Raw genomic sequence first — 18,944 nt, 5'->3', positions numbered from 1 at the left:
AATAAAAAAAATGCATCCCTTTAAATTGTTTTAAATTTTATGTCGTGATTTTGGTAGCAGAAATCCGCATATGCATATAACTCAGTGATTCTGTGACATTTCAATTTCCTACAAAGTTTGGGATTTTCAATCCACTTTACAGTCTCACTGCTGTATGAAGGAGCCCACTGGACCTTTTCGTGTCAAGATAGTTAAGACAACGAGAAAAGTAGTACAGGGTTTGAAAATAAAAGTAAACGATTGCATAATTTATTTTTTGTTTTATTTCACACACGTTTACAGCTGTACACACTTTAAGACTAGAGAAACAGTATACATCCATGTACAATGTGTATCTAAGTGGAGTTGAAAGAATCAAAATCATACATTCCACATAAGATATATTAAATTGTAAAATAAGTTCAATTTATTATTATAACAAGATGAAAAGATTAAAGTATAATAAAATAATGGAAATAACAGTTATATAAGATAATAATCATGTGATTTCCTTGGTAGTAAGATTTCATCAGATTTAATTTACATGTCACAACTGTTTAGATAAATAAATGTTTTCTACGTATCAATTATCATGGAAAGATTGCCATATCAATTAATAATAAATGTAGCCTTGGTTTCCTACCAGAGACATTCATGCTACGCTTGGCAAATTTTATGGTTGTCATATGACCTGATTTCAGTACGGTATGTGATTTTGGTCTAGATTTAGCATTCATGATGTCTGACGCCGTTTATGACCGCCTTGTTTATCTCGATTTGACATGAGACGTGACGACGGGTGCCACATTGGGTGGATGATACCCGTCAAGTCTTCGTGGTATCACACCGCACTGTTTGTGTTGGTTATTTTTTTCGTGTCGACTCTGAGTTGATAAAACAAACACTGTGACTCATCTACATGTATTTTCATCCAAAATACATAAAATACAGACAAAGAGTAAACCAGCATACGGCAAACATGAAATTAGATGGTTAAGCAAATGAAGTTCTTCTTCAAATGACGAAGAATATAATAGAGTATAAACAACAATTCATAATACAGAGTACGTAGTATAACATTTTGTTTTGATTAAATTCATGTTAGCATTTTGACAAGGCTGGGGGATTTTATTTCAATAATGAAAAGATAAAATGATGTTTAGTGTTTTTCCAAATGCGCAAAATATGTTGTCAAATGACAACAATTAATTAAATCATGCAATGTTGAGATGTTTATAATTACATATGTTCTTGCAGTAACTACACCTCATATGAAAATTAAGGAAAAACGGTTATTTAGTATTATCGACGACAATATTATAAATGTGTCGCTGATGTGTGCAAAATTAAGAAAACACAAGTTCGAATTCAAAAATGACTCATATGATCACGCTTTTCCTTGTATTAACTATGATGGTAAATTAGTCTACGTTAATAAATGTTGTTAGAATTGATTAAAGTAAAATGAACATATTTCATTATTGTATTGTCTGTATTTATAACAAAAGTTAACAGTACTGTGAAATGCATTTAGTATCTCCATGATTTGCATATTTTTTTTCTTCTTGTATATGGTCATCTCGTCACGCTTGCGCAACAATTAGTATAGTATGTTTCTGAACAATTAGACATGAACGTTATATGTTTTTTTGAAGTTTTGTAAACGAATTTGACACATCTTTATACCATTTACTCTTATCCTAGTTGTATATAAAATACACGTACATATATGTATACATATGTATGACAAGGTGGCACTGTTATAGTATCTATGAACATGTGTACAAGATAAATTCACATTTCACGAAATCATTTAATCGTAACGAAAAATGCATATAAGCATAAGTTATGCAAACACGAAGGAGATTGGGTGTCCATCTTTCTCCCACGTATCTAAATAACATGACTATCGATACTCGTTCTTGGATACTGGATAACATATACGATCTACGTCAATTAATCAAGTATTGAATTCGGCCTATTGGATTAATAACTAAATAACTAATCACCAAAGGTTAATTATTATATATGTAACTTCATAAAGATAGACAAATACATCTTCAAACTATTCATATTTAACTATAACAACATATAAACAAATTCACTAACAATAATGATTACTATGTACTGGTAACGATTTTAACGATGGTTTTAGCAATGCGGGTTGATATGTACATGCAAAACAACGAATACATTAATCAGGTGTTGAGATGCAACAAACAGATCGAGAAACATTGAAATCTCACCTGTCCCCTTCCATGGTTTAATCTAGCAGCGATAACGTAGCTTTCTGACGACGAGAGATTTTTTTTTATAGATTGCGTGAGGCCGGGTATTGATATTAGTACTAGGATTAATCATGTTCGCATCAAGTAGAGGTGTTGGTCTTATTGTTTGTACTGTTGTTGTTGTTTATAGATAGATATCTATAAAGACTTTAAAACAAAGATGTAACGCACTTCAGCACTGACGGAAAACCAGCAATGAAATTTCAGTATTCGAAATGAAAGTAATTATAGTAATTTTACAATTAAACACAGTCACTATAAGATAGTATACATTTATTAGATGTGTCGCGGAGACAGCAAATCACTGGTCTTGTCATTGGGCGAGAGCATGTACACTGGGCGCGGTGATGTTTAACATTACTTACATTGTAAAAGCGCAAATGATACTAAATCGACGTACAAACTGTACATGTACGCTCCACACGTGTACAAATATATCAAGGAAACTTGATGAAGCGCAAAATCATTTGTGATGAACAAATGAATGTGCAAGAACTTGTTGGAAAAGTTCACATGAATCTTAATTGAGCACGAGATGTGATGTTAAATGTTAAATAAACCTCACATCTCGTCGGAGGTCCTTATTTACACGACAAAGAGTACATTGCAGTCAAGTGGATAACTTCTGATCATGCGTTTCTATATTTCGATGTGATGAGATTTTCTTTTTTCATTAAAGGGAACAGCTTATTTCGATGACGTACACTTATATGATTCTATACTTAGATTCACAATAAAAAAAAATATTTATTTAATTTTTACACCTGATGGTACCATTTGCATATCTCCCAGACGTACATAAAATTATTCTTTTTCTCCAACCACTTAATCGGGATGTAAACCTCCAAACTGGCATTGCTGAATCAACAACTTATTTGTTATACTTTCAGAAAACGTACAGATAAATAAGGAACGCAGTAGAACGGATGGTATATGAAATACTTAAATATCAAAGTATTATGTAAATACTGCACAACATGTACACTGTATGTAGAGCGTTTCGGTGGTAGATATGCTAGCGCCTATTAAATCACAATATAACGACAGCACGTCTCCTATTTATTGTTTGATATACTTCCAAGACAGGAATTAGGAAACTGTGGTTCCCGAACTGAAAATATCTCAAATGTAGACACGTGTATTTCGCATACGTAGAGATGTGGACGTTGTATTTCTTTGATTTTGTGGAGGGGGTAGGGGGTGGGAGGTTCAACTGTTTAAATTGATTAGCTTGACTTTAACTTCACATTCATTTTGACTTTGTCTGCTGTGTCAGACTCAAATGCACATATTGACCGCGCGTTTTCTTACACTATAAACTGCACAGTCACCACAAATCTATTAAGTTAATACTGGCTCACAAACATTATACCATTTAGTCTTCAAAACATTAGTGAATTATCCTTTTCTCATTGAAATCAGAATTCACAACACAGGACTCAACACAATGTAACTATCTGAGAGTATAGTTGTATTAAGGTAGGAAATACATTGGGTTAGTCTAAGAATGTGTCAATATATATATACATGTAGGTCATGTGACCGTACACCGTACTCTATTTTTCTCAATGACTTGCCTTTTTGTCTTATATACCTGTGTTGTTGAAAAGTATGATTTCAACCGTTCTCGTTTCTGTCCAATCGTAATAAATACGCTAAATATTGAAGAGCTGGCACCGGTTGTTAAAATATATTAATGCATTATACAAAGGGACATAACTCTACTGCTCACATTTATATAGTCACTATAGTAGTTATCAGCACTAAATCTTAAACTCTCGCATTGGCAATGTCCTATCTGGAATGAAATCGGTGGGGTCCAATTCACACCAACCCTATCGAATGCTGCCTATTTATCGATCAAGTTTCATGTATTAGTTCAAAATCATCCAGGAGGCTAACAGGACTTCTGCTGTTAAAAGGCCTCGGAATACGCATGTGGTTGGTGTCGCCTCGCTGGTAGTGTTATAGTAGAGACTGAATGGCAGCAAACCCATGGAGAACGGTACACTGTTGCATCCACCTTCCTCGCAGCAGAGGAAACAATCTTTCTTTTTTGCAGGGTTGCACTCTTTGTTACAGTAGTAATGTTGAAGTTTGCAGCCTCGTGAAATGCTTTCAAGATAGGACCGAGTTTTGACCATCTTGAAAGTCAGGGTTGTCTGTAAAAATAAATAACATAAGAAATACATTTTAATTGCCAAAGTGAATCTATTACTAAATATCTATCAACATATGTTTTCAATACTGGTAGTTAATCAAAAAGGTTTATACATTTATCATGAGACAGCCCCAATGTTGACAATATCAAGCAGTACAGGGACATGGAATCAAATATAAGAGTCAGTAAATCATCAGTTGGCCTAAGGCGATTTGTTTCGGGACCTAATACATCATACCGAACTTATCGAATGTTCTTTAATAATTTCTAAGGGGTTTTGGTAAGGTCTGGATTCACTCCAGTAATTTGTTTGTGTATGGGATGGAAGAGTACTCACTCCTCTTAAAATATGTGTAAAACTTAATATCAAACCTGTATATAAAGACTACCAGGGGGATATGAAAATATTAATAGACAGGTGGTCGTTATATAAAGATTGCAAATTTACAAGAGCAATCATAGACAATATCGATCAATAGTTATAGATATGTGGTATCTGAGGCATATTTAAGCAGTGAACTGTAACCAGATGCAGTATACAGTCGATATGAATGCAAGTTGGGTGACAGATAAATAGAAGGTCGCCCGTTAGAGCCATGTAGAATGGCGCTTACAAGTTTGTGGTACCTACACATGTTATAATGAATTTATACTGTAATTATTTGTCAAGTTGCTTTATTTTTTGCGATGACCTACATTGCTAAATGCTAACAAACCCAGAAAGTTCTCTGACTTTAGGCCTATTGATACCGAAAGTATCTGGTGGTCATGTTTTTTTTACCTAGGACACCTGGAGCTGTATTCCTACACTGACCGATTCACTGTGAATTGCAGTATGTGTCATATACTGGAATTTGGGTTGCTAACAACATATAAGTAAATGCAACACAGAATGTAAATATTTGAGTATGAACGTCAATGGAAGACAGACAATGTTCCATATTCCCCAATCACTGTCTCGGGGGAAATCTCTTTTGTCCATGTAGTGACGTTATCAAGTGCCAGCCAAATCAATCAAACGTATACTGGTAATACGCTGTTTCCATTAATATAATGTGCTGCTTGTACTTTCGGGAAATAAAACTTTACACACGAATCAATAACAAATTATAGAGCATTACCATGTAAAAGAGTTACTTTAATGATTTTGAAGATATTTGTGGTATTTATTACTGAAACGTCCATCCCATTTAAAGAAGCGTTCCATTCTACGAAAATGAGAAATGAAATTCTATAAATGGTAATTTGAATTTGGTTGATTATGAATTCTGCTAACTGTGGACTAGGTCAACTTCTAGATATAATACATAAATAACATGTAGGTGTTCTATAAAATCAGGATATGCTTATTTAAAAAAAGTTTGCAATATTGACTTGATATAGAGAATATTTTTACCTATTGAGAACGTGATATGAGGATGGAACGCTTATACGTGGATTGGCGTTGATTAAGCTTCTTAAAATGATGTTCTTTAATAGTGACAATGAAAACAATACCTTTCTGTAGTAACACCGAAGCATAAATATCGATAATTAAGTACCCTTTATATTTGAGAACATGATAAAATTATGATATATCTATTCAGTATATCCTATAACCAATTTCCAGATAATAGATATATATGTCTTGGAAGATACAAATATACAAATAATGTTCGACTTTCTTTGCATGTCTGTTATATAAATGCAAAGGATTTTGGAGATTGTTGGAGTTTATAAAGTCATGGTGTATTTATTTGATTGCAAACTTTATACATTTCATATCAATTATAAAACAAGTTTTATCACCTTATATAAATAAGTGTTGCTGACCTGGAAAGTAGCGCGCAAGGGCCCGGGGTTCTAACATTGGCGGAAACCGGTGCACCAGGAGTGTTTGGTTAAGGAACATTGCATTAAATATTTCACTACATTAAACCTATTTCCATTGATATTAATAACGTTCGTAAAAACACGCTTAAAAATACAATGTTTCCGCCCGTCTTATTTCCGTTTTGTATGACCAGTGTTACCTCACAGCTGTAAACGTTGTTATTTCCAGTCGTCTCACACTGCTGTCTGTCCAGCTCATACGGAGCAGACACACAATCGTCCGTACCATTTGTCTGTCCAGCATTCCAATCACATGTTATGCACTCTAGACCAGACACTGGAACAAAGCAACAGTCTTAATTAGATCATGGAACAATGGTTATCACGTGTGATAAATATAATAATCTCTAGATACTAAATAATGAACATCTATTTCAAAATTGTATTGGCCGATAAAGAAAGCCAAGCAAAGTTGATAATTTACTTCACCAACTGGTCCAAAGACAATCACGTGTGATAATCTCTAAACCAGACACTGAAACAAAGACAATCACGTGTGATCTAAACCAGACACTGAAACAAAGACAATCGTATATCATTCACTTTAAATAGACCCAGGAACAAACACTGTACTTTTTTAATATACCGTATCGAATTGCTATTTTTGAGGTTTAGTTTAAATCCGTGTTTAAGGAATCTTCCAATACATCACGGATATTCATTGTTTCTTGACAAACACCAATTATCACTCACGTTATCATTCATCTAGGCCTCAAGATGTTGCTTTACAATATACATATTGCAAGATCAGTTTCCAATAGTCTTCTTCATACATAGAATGTAGTGCATGCAAGTTCCCTGTAATTCTGTACTTACTAAAGCCTGAACACACACACACACACACACACACACACACACAACACACACACACACACACACACAAGCAACGAAAAAATCCACATTAAAGCCCTAGATTTGTTATACGATACTAATTATTTACGTAACAAAGTCACTAAACGTCAAACAAAGGTTTTGTTAGCACAATCACGGTCTTCTATAAAGTGAAGAACCAACACGTCGACAATTACTCCGATTCCCTGTAAGCATTAGCGTGAAACTTTTAAGTGCAGTGCGTATGTCCTGTTAATGTATTTTTGGAAAACTTGAGGTAAATATAGCAGAACGTGATCCCCAAACTGCATGTAATTATGATATACGTACATCTACGTCACTTTGAGGGTTTAAGTGAGATTGCAGAGATATTATATTTCAACTCAATATGATTGCATATGGATTCACGCCAATGGTACTTGTCTCAACTAACACAATAAGCTGTTGATAAACATATTGTATTTTGTTATGATAAATAAGAAACAACAGACGATGCAGATTAAAGCAGACTCTTCTCTAAACAATGTCTACGGTTTGTTGCAAAACAATTTCATAAGCTATAAACAATATTCACAAGTGCTACATCAATTCCCAGCTTATCAACTGATTCCACTTACATTGAAACATATTAAAAAGAGTTATTCTTAAAGTCACAACCATGCATTAAAAATAGAGTTTTTTTTACAAAACTAAAACCGATATGAGCTTGTCATGTCAAAAGTATTTTGTTATTGTGAACACGATTTTAATTCTGTTTTATTCTTTCGGGATGGAAAGTCATGACGACAACTTGATATAAAATATTTATAGAGAGAAAGTGTCTGACTATGTTAAGTAACCTATTCAAACAGACTGTTACACGTATTCTATTACATTGAATATCGGCAAATTAGAAGTATGATAGGCAAAATCCTTACGGGAACCCCAGCAGGATAGAATTGTAGTAATTGAGGTCAGGTTGTCTGGCTTATGATAACCAACATCTCTTTATAATGGCTGATCTACGTATATTTTCATTACCGATATCGATCTTTTCGTACCTATTATGTATAGTGCACGGCTTATCTATATATATATTGTATACATGTACTACACAGTTCATTTATATATATTTCGATTTCTCCTCAAGTTGGACTCAATGCAGCTACCAAATGTTACCAGTTTCATTTGCCGATGCATTGACCAGATTAGCATTACCTGTGCGTATATGAATACATATTTTCAGATTTTGTGAAGGGAGATAAATATTGACATTTTTAAACCAAGAAGATACTACTTGCATGAGATTTTACATTTTTATTGAAGCTAACATAAGAAATTATTCAAGCAACCAAAAACCATCAGTCAGCAACATATTATCAGCGGTTGCTAGCGGTAGTGACAAGTAATTTACTGCCCTAGAAATTACCCCTTCAGCTACCCATTCTGCCTCTTGTGTCAGTGTCAACCCCCGGTACAAAAAAACCCAACGTAGATCACACATCCATGTGGATCCGTCATATATGAAATGCAGTCGAACAGCCAACTGCCATATCAAATTGTTTCGTCCTAGTGACGTCTGTTTTCCAGTCTACTTAGACATTGAATTACATGTACTGCAATTTCACATTCCAGAAGATGTAGAACGGCTCTCCTTTAGCGGCTCTCCACCTCGAGCTAGTAAAAAGATGAATGCCGTAGACTCGCAGCTGAGTCTGCGCACCGCGTCTCGACACTATTCTTCCGGGTTGACGCGTCAGAAACAAATTTGATATCTAAATGTATGAATTCATCAACAAAAATTAAACTTCACATTTAAAATATGTTTTTGTGTTTTATTTCTATATAATTTGGTTGTATTCAACTGTCAGCTTTGCTCCATCATGTTGTATTATGGTCCTTCTATGACGGACTATATTGTTTTTACGTTACATCAATACGTTGACTTGCACAAGCTCCAGAACATGGGACAAACTATTAGAATGGACTTAACAAGTTCCAATTATTGAAAAAAACATATTGATTGAAATATAAGGTATAAATCTTGCTTTGGTCGATTTCATGGGGTGATAAATTGAGTTGGACTTAAAACAAATTTAATGAACTGCGAATTGGGTGATGAATTGGGTTAGTCAATTGAGTTGCTTCATTAAATTTATTTCAAGACCATCACCACAATATAATTTATATGCAGTTTTGTAAGGGCTGTTTTCGTGAAATGCACATCCATATGTATCATAATGTTTGGACCGGTATGTTTCAACTTGCCTTACTATTGCAAATTGTGCCCTTGCCCTTTTTTAGTATATCGTTTTCCGTCTTTGCGTATTGAAAAGTTATCTTCTCTTGGGAGCAGGTATTGATTGTTACGTCACTTGTTTGTGAGAGTAACGTCATCAATTTTTGAGAAAACGACGAAATTTTCTCACACAAACCAATGACGTAACAATCAAGACCTGCTCCCAAGAGAAGATAACTCTGCCATACACAAAGACGGAATATGCAGATCTCCAACTCTTAACGCTCTAATTACCTAAACACACACACAAACAGACCATGACTCCCGACAGCCACATTTGTACCTGTACCCATACATCGCAGTGTTAATGTTCAGTCACATACATACATTAATGCAATAGTCCTTGAAGGATAACAATCTGATCGCTGAACACGTTTGCATTAACACTATAAGATGAACGTGATTAGCTGCATACATGCAACGACAAAAACTACTGTACAAAATTTACAAAAAAAATGTATCGACCAGTTTTTTCAAATGTCCGTTTATATTAATAACATGTGAACAATCACCTCTTACGACTTACATGTAATGAATATAACCCAAAGACAACTAACAATGCATGCGATCTATCTAACACCATATTTTAATTACTATTAGACGACCTACAAACGTATGTAATGTATATTTGGTAATTGTGTAAAGTGCATTGTTTACTATGGCACCTAACATCTCAACATTCAACTTGTGTTTTATAAGACCGCCAAAGAAAACCTACACCAGAACAAAGCATAATGCGGACAGCGAGGATATCTCCACTCTGTTTAGTTATGATGTATTAGAGAACACATCAGCTATATCGTTTTGAATGTGTATGGATATGAATACTTAGCAGTCCTGAGATACATGTATGCGTCAACTCAATGAACGGTAGGATGTAGCTCAAGTAAGAGACGTATTTTCTGATTTTTTTATGACACAGGATGTTTTGTTTTGATATTGATTTATGATTGAATAAAATACTGTGATATTTTGTGAAAATTTTCAAGTTGGCCTTGTATTGATTCAACTCAATCGTGAAAAACATTAATCTAAACCCTTACACTCAGACAAAGCTAGAAGCTATAAACACGGCTGAGGTTTTCCTGCTTTACGGTTGTAACCAGCATGGCATTAATGAAAGGTGCGGCTAACAAGCACTGACATGAGTGTTGTATATTGATCGGGGTCAATAGCCTCCTAAGAAGAAACGGTTTCTCTAAAACTCTTCACAGGACGACTATCGTTATCCTATCTATTATTTACTACATAGATGTTTCCCCGAAACGGATTGAAAAGGAAAACCCTAGATAGTTAACAATGTATGGCAACTATAGGACTTCGCCACATTCAGATGACGTTCATTAGGCTAGTAATGTCGTAAGCTGATTGTTAACGTCATCAATATTATGACGTCATGAGTGTTACGTTGGCTACTTGGACTTATGACTGATATATTCATATAACTAATACATTACTTGGAATTAATGCTGAATGGTATTAGGTATGATTGCATTTCCTATCTGTAAATAAATTTCAAAACTGGTAAATATATGTATTAAACAGCTTCAATTTGCATTCATAGGCAATATTAAAGTCCACTGCGCTGCATTACATTTGCATTTGTCCAGTTGGCATTCAAATTGCTTATGAATGCCAACTGAAAACAGTTCAATGCTGAAATAAATATATACCATGTCGACAATATTCTAGACTAATCAGACTTTAAACGAACGATAACGAAAATGGAAAAGGGTAGAACCAGAAGAAAAATCAAGGAAATAAAGTCTCCCCCGCAAAAAAAGCCAAAAAAAGCAAAATTGGCATTCTTTAATACCTATCATTAGGTGGTTCAGTGTGGTTTCGTTTACCATTTTGCTACTGTACAGGTACAGAATCACTAGTACACGAACTGTTAAAATAGTTCGTTTCATTGACGAATCATTTCTACACATTTCTACCTGTATTTCAGCGTAGCTGTTTGGTAAATTGGTTAACAAGGTCTAATTGATAGGTGTACATGTGTACCAGGAATGTTATCCAAGTCCTCTTAACGAAGCAACCACCATGGAATTTTCGCTAGTATGCTGACTGCTGATATCTCAAGATCGTTTTGAAACATTCACTTTTCACTTTTCAGCCGTAATGATAACTTCTGTTTGGAATATTACAAGGAATGTGGTTTCCATAGGGGCGTTTGAGACGATATCGATATAAGGTTTTGTTTGCTTTGTTTGTGTTTTACGTCCATTTTTCAGCTATTGTCATTTAAGGATGTGCCAGATTTTGGTGGTAGAGGAAAATCAGGGAACCCGGAAAAAAAACATCGACCTACGTCAAGTACTTGGCGACTGCCCCACCTAGGCCTCGAACCAACCATAGACGGCCAAACACCTTAATAACTAGGCGCCGCGGTCCTCGCGTGTATAAGGTCTAGTTTATAACGAGGATGTTGTTGGTAGACAAATTTTTTGAAATAAAAATATAATTATTTACCTCGGTCTCCTGTTAACTGTTGAAATAAATCAATATCTTGGCATTTATGTGCCTTATTGAATAAGAAACTGACTTACTTAAACCCCTGTGATATATTTTTGAATAACGATCGCTTTTAATTATACTTTTATTTGAACACGAACTTTGTCAGCCTATATTTTTCCTCCTTTTCAATCACGCCTTATTTCTTGCATGCCCTGTAAAGTTCTACTTTGCATGATAAAAGAAGGGGCCTTTGTAATATAATTTTAAATAATCCAGCCACCAGTTTCCGAGAAAAAATCTTGGCTGAAGTTTGAGAAGATTGATTATACTGGTCAAGATGAAGTAATCATAAAATATGCTGATTTTACCTATTACTGTTTACTTATGTTGACTACAAATGTTGGAAATACAATTTAGTTAAACAATAGCGTACCTTCAATCCCCAATTCCCCAAGCCATTTTTAGTATTCAAGCCGCCGCTTCACTATCACGCCACGGGTATATAAAGACGATTGTGACTGGATTTAACGTAAAGACGAGGACGAAGTTGACTGGATTACAGGTTTGGTTGCGTATGTATACCCAGGTTGCTAGATGTTTCATTGTACTTAAATGTCTTTGTTTCGATTTTGAAGACTCTTGTTAATTGATCGGATTGTTTACATGTGTTTGTCGATATTCATTAAAATCATCTTGTTGAATAGTGATAGTATTAAAAGATTCGTTATGTAATGTACTTGGATACAAACTAAATAGTATGTTTCTTTAATGCCTGTCCACGTCATATACTGATACCGATTTAGTGTTGTAATCACATCCAACATATTGCATGTCAATCCATTCTAGTTCCAGTGTGTAAAAAACCTTCAAATAGACAAAATACACATGTATCTATACCATTTGATGGATTGCAAGTGTCGACATGAACAGAGCAAAAACTGTTTTTCAGATTTCTTTTTTTGAATCGATATATCAAGGCTTAACGCTGGATTGATTGATTTCAAAAGAGATACATGTATGATACAAAGTGACGGAAAACGGAATTACGATACGATGTGAAGGACAAACAACGTATGAAAAATGAAAAGGACAAAGGAAGTATGGTTGAACGAATAGAAAACAGAAAGTATGTTACATGTAATAGCTCAAAGACAAAGAAAATATAACACTTTGTACATAATGAAGGATAAAGGAAGTATGACACAAAGTCAATGATAAAGGAAGTATGATACAAAGTAAGGAACAATGGAAGCATGACACAATATAAAGGACTAAGGAAGTGATACAAAGTATAGGACAATGGAAGTAGAATACAAAGTAAAGGATAAAGGAAGTATGACACAAAGTCAATGATAAAGGGAAGTATGATACAAAGTAATGGACAAAGGGAAGTATGACACAAAGTAAAGGACAAAGGGAAGTATGATACAAAGTTATGGACAAAGGAAGTATGATACAAAAAGGGACAAATGAAATATGATAGAAAGTAAAGGAAAAAGAAGTATGATGCATAGTAAAGAGCAAAGGAATTATAATAAACTGAGCAGGACAAGATAATAAAGTATGGCATATACAAAGCATGGGCCAAATTAGTTTAGACTCCACTGAACCCCTAGTACTTTGCAGTGCAGGTATTTTACAGAATTTAATATTCCGCTATACTCTCCGCTAAACAAAATATGCAAAATAGAAATCCAGTGATTAATCACCCTAACATGATTGTTACATTTAGTCCAGACTGTTAACTTTTTATTTTTTGACAATTCTTTAACAAAGTCACAGAAGAAGTCTTCACTCATTCTTTTGCGTATATGATAGGACTGTCCTGGGTAAGAAAGGGATGTGAGGCATTTCTATCAAACACCCCATTTCACGTGCGTGAGGTCACAATAGGACAACAAAGACGTGACGTCATGAAAAAGGGAACATTTCTATACCTCGATGTAAACTGTAGCGCTTTCTCAGTGCGTTGGAGTTTATTCTAACGATTGGAATGAGAGTAACATACTCTCTCATGTCCAGGGTGTCGGATAGGACATTCTACCCTTGGGATTTTATTGTTTCACGTGTGGACATGAACAGAGCATAACATGCTTTTTTTTTTTTTTTTTTTTGCAAAAACAATATTTTGAAGCTAAACTAGTTTGGTAGATTTCAGAGGAGATACACTTCAAAGTATTGGACAAGGAAAGTGTGATACAACATTTAGGATATTTTCAGGATTTGCAAATTGGTGAATAATTTGAAAGCACCTCGGGTGGAATGTCCCAGCCTATACCCCTGGGCTTGAAAGAGCTGTATGGTCTTGCATTTACGTTGTGAAGGAGGGATTAGGACAGTTTTATGTTATATTCAGGGTTAGATTTATATATTGAACAATTCAAAATTGCCGACGACATATGTGAAAGTAAAGTCCTTAAATCACGGCAGTTTCTATTTTTTTTAGCTTTTTGTTTAACAATGCTGGATGCCTTCAATATTTCAGGAAAACACTGCCTACATCAATCTATAGGAAATGTTCTCTTCTTAGCAACTTTGAAGAGTTATACCTCACTCTTAATTAATATCTAGTAAGGAAAATATTAAAATAATTGCTATAGCAACTACTGTAACACCAGGTACAATGTAGATTTGCCAAATCTCTACTGGAATCATGACATTGAACTTATTCTGTTTCACTTGTACAGACACAATGTAGATCATTATACCTTTTTGAAGTAATTACTTGACTAGTAGTGTGGCATTTTTTGTTGTTGCTGTATTCGGGAAAATCACAGTGCATGTACATATACATCAAGTAAAATGGTCCTACGTACTAGGTTGTCTGGTAATTGGCAAGACTATATATAGTGTCTCTAATCAGAAAACACCAAGGTAGCCTTCAGCAATTCCGTGAATGTTCATATCAAACCAATATCTAGATTCCATCATCGGAGCTCATCACAATATGGCGACGTGCCACGCTCCCGTGGACATGCATACTCACGCTAGAGTCGGTCAGGATTAGGGTCGGAAATCGACTGATTCCTAAATGTGCTTGACCAGCACGTTGATTAGAGAATGGAAAAGCCGTAATAGAAAAGGTATCGATTTTCGTCAACATGTCAACATTCCGTGTCCGGGAATGACCTATACATGCATTTATAGGGCTTATATGACAGGGGTGAGACATGTTCAGATTACTGCAGTACAAATACTCAGTTATTTAGTATCTGATATGGAAATATAATCCCATGTACAAATGCAGAGATTTATAATACATATACACCATGATGACAATATCCATATACAAATAAAAAGGCATAACGAAAAAAGTCAACCGTAAACAATGATAATATTATTTTGTTTTTATTAAACTCGATTTGGAATGCAAGGGTTCACAGACAAATCATGAACCACTGATATGTATAAACCGAGCTTCCATCGAATCGTGTTACCGCCTGGTTTGATGTTGTCAACATTTTACATTGTTACCCACAAAGCCTAGCTGATGTGGAAATAAAATTATGTACAAACAGGGTTATCGAACAATACTATTTAACACAACTGGAGCATAATTGGACTTAACATCTTTATGGTGTTATGCCACGTAATGTTTTGTTTAACTCGCAGTTTCGACATTATTAAGGATTAACCTTTTATTTTGTTTAGGTTATGAGATAATAAATCCAATGGAGCACGAGGTAAATTGTTCGTAAACGCTTCATAATTGTATTAGTAGGTTCACATGTATACCTATAAATAATTTTATATTTGTATGAAATTGGAGTACTGGGGCAAAATACTTAGTAGAATATACAAATAACAGCGGACGTCCATCGGTTAAAATTGATGCGCCAAAAGGCGGGAAATAGAGATCTTACAATGTCGTCGAGCGAAAGTCAACAGCTTAGGCCTGGTGGAAGTTGAATGTGCAGTTATTGAAATTGCTGTTTGTAAGCAAACCAGAGGTTTGTACAGATGACATGTACACTGTGTGATGTGGAAAATTCGTTTGTCCGCCGAGTGACTGTTGATGCATCATTTGGGAGACGAGAAATTCGACCTACATTTCTAGGAACGATAGTCATCGTTTCCGTGTCATGGCGGCCGACACTCATATAGATGAGAGAGTGGAGCTAGTGGAGCGTCTTTGTACCGACGAACAATCGCGACTGTAGCTTCTGACACTAGCTTTATATTTATGACCGGTCATGAACATGATCTGTCTTGTCTCGAACCCGACATCAGTTGGTGTCTCGAACGTACGGTAGTCTAAATGCTAGCGTTTGTTTGTAAACATTAACATGAGGTTTGCGGAAAGAAGTCCGCCAATATTTACATATATTCATACGCGGTGAACTGAGTCACTTTCTACATTCGAGTTATTGAGACAGAAACAGTGGCAATTGTAAATATTTTCTAGTAAATACAGCTGGTATTCAAAAAGAAATGGTTGAAAAACCGAGGCGTAAATGATATTCAGTACGTAAGGTAACTGCATTATATTAATCTAATAGTGTACTAGTCAACATCCACCTCACCAAAATGACATCTCAAATGAACATAGAAGATATCATATTTACCCATTTACGCTATCGATAGGGTATATCGGTAGTGAAATATTTACAGCAGGGCAGTGTAAAATATAAAGAGTTTTGTTAATTATACCTCAATTTTGATTATTGATAACATATCATATTTCCGTTTTAACGATATTCAATCTAATTGTTTTGTGCTAAATTGGTTCTCAGTCCTGCACCAACGTGCTCCGGCTGAACTAATATTTGGCGTGAAATACGATTACTAACAAATCATGCGCAGTCCATATAAGCCTAAATGCCGTTGGGGAAACGTAAAGCTCGATGTCCTAATGGTGCTTGACATTGACGTGAATCAATACTCGTATGTGCTGAATAGTGAAACGTTCACGAGATTCCGACTTATGGTACCGTACGTGTACTCACGTTCAGTCAGACTCCCGCGAGACCTTTACCAAAATGCTATGCCATAAAAGCGTGTGCGGGAGCTGAGTTAAACCCAGGTTTTCGCTTAGTCGTTCTTTTAAAGTAGGTCACATATCGATTTCGATAACATATAACTGCGCTTAGGTAGTTTTTTTTTCAACACTTAACATAAAGAGAAATAAAATCAAGACATGTTATATGGAAAAGTGTAAATGTCATATATGATATGTTTATCTATATATGATTTTCATTTTCATTTTCTTTTATGCTGAAACACATCGTTTCTCTCTATTTCAGCTTCAAATATATTTTAAATCATTTCTGATCACAGATAAAGAACAGGCAGAAGAAAGTAATATTAATCGACTTGTAACTTTTCCACCTAAGGCGTCTACTGGACATCCAAAACACCAGAGAACACAATTATTAATTCTTGTAAAACTAAGATATGTCTTGTATTCTAAGTTATCGATAGAATTAAACCTATATACAATGTACACCCGTAGAAGACGGTAGTAATCGATACAGGTTGGTTGATACCTTTTCTTTAAACCAATTGTCAGTAGCATGTGATCAAGGCTCCTTGACGAACTACTTGAGTAAATGCCAAGATACTTTTACCAAACCTCATGACTTTAAGAAGACAGAATCTGAGTTATCGTTCCTTTGAGATAGTGGTGTGTATTTCCTCGATGCTACTAGCATACACCAATAGTCAGATTCATTGCGGTTTTATGAAACATAAAGGCTGCATTATTTTCTCTATCTGATTGGTGATTATCAGATGTAATAAAGAAGAATTCTGAACGGCAGATTTTTATTTTCTATTTTCTTGAACTTCAAGTATCTTATCAATAAGAAATACAGTATGAATCACATGTGAAACGTTAGAAAACAGACAAAAAAATGTACAATAATCTGTCAGACTGTATATGTATTCTGCCATAAATAATTATGAGTGATGAGGCACGGTATTTTATAGAGTTACAGAGTTAATTAGAGAAATGAGAAGATGCCATCTGTTATCTGTTTTTATTTTCTTACGTATTATTTTTTTGCATTTACAAGGACGGATTGTCTCCTCCTTACTTTAAGTATGACTCACAGCTACAACAAGGTAAATTGGTTTTGCGATATCTGACATATTCTCTTGCTATGTATACATATAGTTAACTATAAGGAAAACTCATCTCAAAGTCAAAATCGGGACTCAAAGAAGTTATGTAAAAAGAACAACAGGAAAAATAGTAAAATGGAACCCAAACCCAACATTACTGACATAGAGTTTGATAGTCAGGTCACGGATATTTTCACACCGTGGATAAATGTAATAGAGTTCGGAAGTGAGTTGACCATCAATGTTATACTGTTGGTAAATGGCTGAGTTTGGTACAGGTAGTGGACTAACAACTGTCCTCTTACTGTAGATAAATGTCATATAATTTGGTAGTAGGGTGACAACTGTCCTCATCCTGTATATACATGTCATAGAGTTTGGTAGGAGGGTGACAACTGTCCTCATTCTGTATATAAATGTCATAGAGTTTGGTAGTAGGGTGACAGCTGTCTTCATCCTGTATATACATGGCATAGAGTTTGGTAGTAGGGTGACAGCTGTCTTCATCCTGTATATACATGCCATAGAGTTTGGTAGTAGGGTGACAACTGTCCTCCTCCTGTATATACGTGTCATAGAGTTTGGTAGTAGGGTGACAGCTGTCTTCATCCTGTATATACATGCCATAGAGTTTGGTAGTAGGGTGACAGTCGGCCTCATCCTGTATATACATTTCATAGAGTTTGATAGTAGGATGACAGCTGTCCTTATACTGTATATAAATGTCATAGAGTTTGGTAGTAGGGTGAAAACTGTCCTCATCCTGTATTTACATGGCATAGAGTTTGGTAGTAGGGTGAAAACTGTCCTCATCCTGTATTTACATGGCATAGAGTTTGGTAGTAGGGTGACAACCGTCCTCATCCTGTATATACATGGCATAGAGTTGGGTAGTAGGGTGACAACTGTCCTCATCATGTATATACATGTCATAGAGTTTGGTAGTAGGGTAACAACTGTCCTCATTCTGTATATACATGGCATAGAGTTTGGTAGTAGGGTGACAACTGTC

General features: G+C 35.1%; 1 protein-coding gene across 1 annotated transcript in view; it reads right to left on the bottom strand.

Annotated features, from left to right (window-relative positions):
* Positions 1-245: 245 nt before the first annotated feature.
* Positions 246-18,944, bottom strand: part of LOC110448029 — a 28,309-nt gene continuing 9,610 nt past the window's right edge. The window contains exons 2-3 of the mRNA XM_021494062.1: positions 6,441-6,577; positions 246-4,429 (exon numbers count right to left, since the gene is read on the bottom strand). Of these exons, the coding sequence (XP_021349737.1) occupies positions 4,142-4,429; positions 6,441-6,577 (425 nt within the window). The 3' untranslated portion in view covers positions 246-4,141. The remainder of the gene's footprint in view (positions 4,430-6,440; positions 6,578-18,944) is intronic.

Source organism: Mizuhopecten yessoensis, unplaced genomic scaffold (assembly GCF_002113885.1).
Source record: "Mizuhopecten yessoensis strain PY_sf001 unplaced genomic scaffold, ASM211388v2 scaffold3799, whole genome shotgun sequence".
NCBI lineage: Eukaryota > Metazoa > Mollusca > Bivalvia > Pectinida > Pectinidae > Mizuhopecten > Mizuhopecten yessoensis.
Note: the sequence above shows the minus strand (reverse complement) of the source record. Positions and strands in the feature narration are given on the sequence as shown.